This window comes from Arachis ipaensis, chromosome B07 (assembly GCF_000816755.2).
Source record: "Arachis ipaensis cultivar K30076 chromosome B07, Araip1.1, whole genome shotgun sequence".
In the NCBI taxonomy this organism is placed as follows: Eukaryota; Viridiplantae; Streptophyta; class Magnoliopsida; order Fabales; family Fabaceae; genus Arachis; species Arachis ipaensis.
In genome coordinates this window covers 122087149-122093166 of record NC_029791.2, presented here as the reverse complement: position 1 = coordinate 122093166, position 6018 = coordinate 122087149, and the positions used below count along the sequence as shown (strand labels likewise).

Below are 6018 nucleotides of genomic sequence, written 5' to 3'. Positions count from 1 at the left end.
CATATAATTTATATAAGAGCTTACCTAATCTTGGAATGGTATGGCCTTTGGGATGATGGATGATCATAGGCTCAATACAGGATTCTAGTAGCTGAGTACCATAAGGCCTCAGGAAATCTGTCTCCCCTGCACCTCGCAAGCAATATTTTCATCACTAACACTATAATCTTAAAAGTTAAAATAACAATTTAATATATTCTCCAATTTTTTTTTTCCCTACTGTATCTTCCAATACAATACTGCAATTCGGCAGGCCAATAAAAATTAATTTGTCTCGAGTCTGAAGACCAGTGAATTAACTACTAGAGATTATACTAACCCTTCTTTTTTTTTTCTCCAATACAATTACTAACTTTTCCATGTCCCAAAAAAAATTACTAAGTTTTCATTGGCATGTAGACATTTCTCTTTTCTTGTTTTTGACACGAGTCTTTGAAAAAAGCCCGGTGTTTTTTATTTATGACAAAAACAAAAGCGCCTAGCGGTTTTGGACTCTTGGTCATAACTTATGACACGTCGCAAGTTGTATGCAAATTCTTTTAAAATAAAAAAAAAAAATTTCACTCCCCTTCCATGGGAGATATTTTTTTTTTTGTTTGTACCAGGGTATCAATGAGGCCGAAAGCCCAATGACTAATCCCTCGGGTACTGCAGAGGCAAAGTGGGCGACCCTCCCAAGCAAGCAAGCTCCATTTCCATCTTCCGGAGAGATGGTTAAGGGACACAGACCCTCATCCATCTGTGCCAACTTGCGTTGGTTCCATGGGAGATACTAAAATGACATTCTCCTCTCTTCTATTTTATAAATGTACATTTTTTTTCTCTTTTAATTTTTAAAAAACCTCCTCTCTAATCTATTTTAAATTTTGTGTTAACTAATAGTAACTTTATCCTTTTTTAAAAAAAATAAATTATTTTTTTTAAAAATACCCATTAACAAAAATTTTATTTTTTATCATTAAATTTTGCTTACCAAAATATTCTTTAATAAATTATTTTTTAAAAAATAGAGAAGAGGAGAGTGTCATTTTAGTATTATCTCGCAAGAGAAAAAAAAGTAGAATTTTTTCTAAAAAAATTTGACAGAGTAAGAAAATAAATGTTAATTATACTTATAATGAAAAATAGGAATTATTTTACTATTGTTCACTAATTCTTGTTGTTTTTTTTTTGGTATTAATCTAATCATATTTATAATTAATTAAGTTATTCTATTTATGACTAATTTAAAGTTGGTTCATATACTTTTTCTTAAATTAATTAATTACCTGAGAGAAGCCCAGAAGGCCATCAAAGGGTCCGTGCTTGATCATGTAATCTTCTATGTATTGTACGCATTCATCAAAGTTGGTATACTCCGTAAATTCCTAAAATACAATAATAATAATACCTTAGCTTTGGATAGAATTGCCAATCACGAACACTATACATGTATATAGAATGCGAACCTCGTTGAACTGGAACCACTCGTAATAAGGAGGATCAAAGATTCCTTCAACATCGGATTTTCCCTGACAAGGAAAAGGAGCATCGAGGAACTCAAGGTCGAGGTGGTCGTGAACAGATTGGGGCCACTTGTGTAACTGTGTTTTGAGGATGTGGCCACTTGTTCGGAACCCATGAAGGCATAGGATTCTTGGTTTCTTCACCCCTTCGCTTCCCATGATGGTTTTTTCTTTCTGTTATGAATAACGAAACAAATGAATTTTTACTCAAAAAGGGTTTAGTGGAAGGTAAGGCTCGTAGCTCAGCATATTAATACTAATTGAAAGTCATCGAAGGTCAAAGGTAGCAGGCGTATAGCATGATGGTAGGTTTGGCTATACGGGACCTAATTCCATTTTGGCTGTTTCGATCAAATTAAATACAATGTGAACAAAGTATAGGTTGATGAATTAAATGATGGCATTAGGACTAGAGAAAACTAATTAAGCACACAACAATATGATGTTGTGAATTGACGAAGGGCGGGAGCTAGCATTAATACAACTAAATTAAAATTTCAATTTAACTCATAAAAAATATTATAATTTTACACAATTTAGTTAATGATACGAACAGAATTTTAAAATAGGATGAAAGTAAAAGAAAGAGACTCTTCTACCTCAATTTAATTTTCTGTTGCAACAATTAAGAAAATTACTCTATCTCTTCTATTCACACTCAAGTTTCTCAAAAAAATTTAAAAAAATTTTCACTCATAAAAAATTAATTCAAAAAGAAGAATAAAGAGTCTCTAAATAAGTTTCTAACAAATCAACCTAAGAATGAACTAATTTTTTTTAGATATCTAATTTAAATTTAAATTCCTAAAGATAATTTAATTGAAATTAGATTTAATCTTTATTGAATTTGATCAGATTTGATTTAAATTTAAACTTTCTAATAATAGTAAAATACTACTCAATAAATAAGAACTAAATCAAATCTTCTAAAAAATCCTAACAACAAAACAAACTAAATATAAACCAAAAAATCTTCTTAAACACGCATTAATTAATATTAAAAATTTCTATTAGATTGAATATCTATTTGATTTATCCTTTTAATTTTGTACAACATTCAATTTTAGCTAACTACTTTAATTAAAGTACGGTTGTGCATATTTATTTTAAGGTCGTGCATATTTATTTTAAGGTCGCCTAACCCTACTAAACTAGTTAAATGCCTATTCTCTTAACACATATTTGTTAATTTATGAAATTTAATTTAAAAATCCTAATTAAATCATATAAAAAACGTGTTATAAAATGACCGTGTTGAACATTTTTCTTTACGGTATCTTTTAGTCTAATAGATTTTGCAGTGGTTTAAATTTTATTTAAGAATTTATTGTTAGTCAATAAATTATTGTATACATAAAACAGGATTCAAACTCTTAACACTTACTTAAGCGAGACCATGTTCAACATTTGAATTCAAAGACAGAGTGTTTATAGGTCGAATTGGATCGGGTTTAGTTAGATCCGAATTCAGATCTAAAAGGTCACAAGTTTATTTTCACTCGATACGTAAGTGATCCTGAAATAAGTCCAATTAAATGGAGTAAATTCGATATAAAATTAGTATATACAAATTTATAAATTTTATATAATAAATTAATAAACTTTTATTTTTAAAAATAAATTTAACAAATATTATATTATATTTATACTAAAATAAATTATTTTAAAACTAAAATAATACTATATAATATAAAAATATTAATTAAAGTATAAAAATATAATATTTTATTACTAATTTTAATCTAAACAAGCACCAACATGTAAATGTGCCCTACGGCTAGGATTTAGTGGTGCGCTCTACTAGGATTTTTGTAGAGAATTCTAATTTGGTGTGATCCAAACCGAGTCCAACTAGACTCCAATGACATCTTCTACTTCAAACACTGATTGTGGAAACCTGGCTAAAGAGACAGAAAATGAATGAATTGTGCAATTTGCAGATAAAAATATACGTGAATGAATAGAGAAGTATTCGAAAAGTTTAGTTGGCAGACTATTTGCTAATAGACAATTTAGCTCTAGGACTCTTCAAACGGCATTATATGCAATTTGGAGACAGATGGACGGGTTCAAGGTCTTAGATCACAAAGGCAACCTTTTTCAATTCTTTTTTGGTAACGAAATTAACCTAATATGAAGTTTATCCAAATTAAATAAAATTGTTAACTTAAATTACATCTATTTAAATTTTAAATTAAATTTTCTATAAATGTAAACTATTTAAAAAAAGTTATATTAATTAAAAAATAAAAACAAAAACAATTAATACTCATCCCACTCAATCCAATTCAATGGCATCATAGTTCATACCCTACCACGCACTTGTTTCTCGTGTTTTTTTGGTTTTTTTTTGTTTTATTTTTCTTTTATTGTTATTATTATTCTTTAGGACCATATCTTATTTTATTCTTCCTGCACAATATTATTGGCATCATATCCCTTTGATCACACAACATTTAAACCATACCAACAAAATAAAAGCCCAACATCATAGACTAAAATATTTTTTTGAAATATCAGACAAAAAAATCCACAAAATTACTCATAGAATTTCCAGCTAATCATCCATTAACACAACCGACAATTCTGTGGATAATTTCTACAAATTCTGCTTATGGAACAGCATTTTACAGGATGATTGGCAGCATCATAACACACGTCAATCTCTTCGCGTAGCCACATAATTTCAGCAGTTGAAGAAAAAAATTTCCTTCATCACACAGTAGCATTACCCATAAAACAATTCAAGAAGTTACTCAACTCATTTTATCTTATTAATATTTTTTAAGTAGTAAGCTAAATATATTTTAAACATTAATGCTACATAATCAATTTAGATTAGTCCAATGTATATCTGGCTCGTCCTTTTGTTTGTCAACAGTAAATTTTTATATAAAATGTAAATTTATAATAAATTAATTATTAATTTATCGAATTGGGTGATATTATGAAAATAATTAGATATATATACAAATTATTTAAGAGAAATATGTTTTGAATAGTTATAAAAAAATATAGAAATATTACTGTTACGATGGGTAACCAGAGATTAATGGGCTGGACGGTGCTGGTTGGCCCAAACGTATGAATGAGGAGTGGGGGAATGGGGGGGTGGTACCTGCAAAGACACTCCGATGCCTAAGTTAGCAAGGGCGTGAACAGGTTTAGAGTGTATTGGGTCTTAGAGATACCTGAGGAGTGTCAGTGTATTTATAGTGGTGAACCAATAACCACCGTTGGAGTAGTGCCACTTTTCTAGGGTGTTAACCGTCCATTTATCTTAGGGAAGTTAAGATATGGCTCGTGGAAGTGGTTAGAGAGATTCTAGGGGCGGTTACCCATTCAAATGAGTGCTTATCTGCCAGCTAATCCTCGTTCCCGACTTCCTTAGAGCAAGTCGTGGTGCAAACCGACTTTGTAGCGGTTGATTTGGTACAGGGTGAGGCTCAACCCAAAGGGTTGAGCCTTCTTACTTGGATCCTGGGCCCTAGCGTTGGGCCAGGGTATGAACAGTGCCCCTACTCGAGCCCAATTTCTCTTTAAGATTTGGGTTCGAGTATTCTACTCGGGATTGTGGTCGACTTATTGGAGGACCGACGTGATGGTTTAAAACCGACGTGACTTTTCGTGACCTTTTGGTTCTGACAGTTACGTCTAATCAAGCGTCGCGTCCGTTAGGGATGTGCGTAGGGATTGATGGCCTTGGTAACGGTGCACTCTCATTAATGACTGCTCCGCTTTTACCATCGTGCCCCTAACGTACTTATAAATACTTTCCCTCTCTTTCATTGTTTCGTTTCTGCGATTTTTCAAATTTTTCCCTTCATTCGTTCGTGATGTGTTCTTGTATCTTCGAAGGCTTTTCGTTTCCTTCAACCCTCATTTTCGGATAAAGGTTAGTTCTTTTTGTAACATGCTTTTCTATTTGCATGCCTTCATTTTGTAGATAGGTTGGTTTGTAGACTTCAGTTCCATACTTCCTCCTTTAGAGACCGTGTTTTTTATTTTCCTTTTCTTTTTCCCTTGTAGGTTTTTTGCTACCTTTTTAAGAAAAAGAAATGGCTTCCGTAGATATCCTTTCTCAATGGGTTGATGTCACGGTCCTAGGGGAGGAACCCTCGGTCGATACTGAGTTTATCACCAACCTTCGCACTCACCACAGAATTTGTACTTCTGAGGATGACGAGCCGAAGTATGAATTGGTAGTCCCGGGTCCTGAAGACCGGGTTTGCTTTGGGAGGGTCAATGAGGCGGTCCCTCATTTTTTCTTTATGTATGAGTGCATGATCACCCGTTTGGGTGTTTTCCTTCCTTTTTCAAACTTTAAGATATCTGTTTTGCATCACTGCCGAGTTGCCCCTACCCAGCTTCACCCCAACTCTTGGGGTTTTTTGAAAATTTATCAATTTATTAGTCAGGCTTTGGAGTTCCTGACTTCTTTGAAGATTTTTTTCTATCTCTTCCATATGACCAAACCCTTCAGTGGGCTAAACAATAAGCAACAATGGGTGTC

At 32.4% G+C, this 6018-nt stretch overlaps 1 protein-coding gene across 1 annotated transcript in view; it reads right to left on the bottom strand.

The window, feature by feature from the left end:
• Positions 1-1813, bottom strand: part of LOC107607893 (esterase FUS5-like) — a 2494-nt gene extending 681 nt beyond the window's left edge. The window contains exons 1-3 of the mRNA XM_021107986.1: positions 1449-1813; positions 1260-1367; positions 25-142 (exon numbers count right to left, since the gene is read on the bottom strand). Of these exons, the coding sequence (XP_020963645.1) occupies positions 25-142; positions 1260-1367; positions 1449-1664 (442 nt within the window). The 5' untranslated portion in view covers positions 1665-1813. The remainder of the gene's footprint in view (positions 1-24; positions 143-1259; positions 1368-1448) is intronic.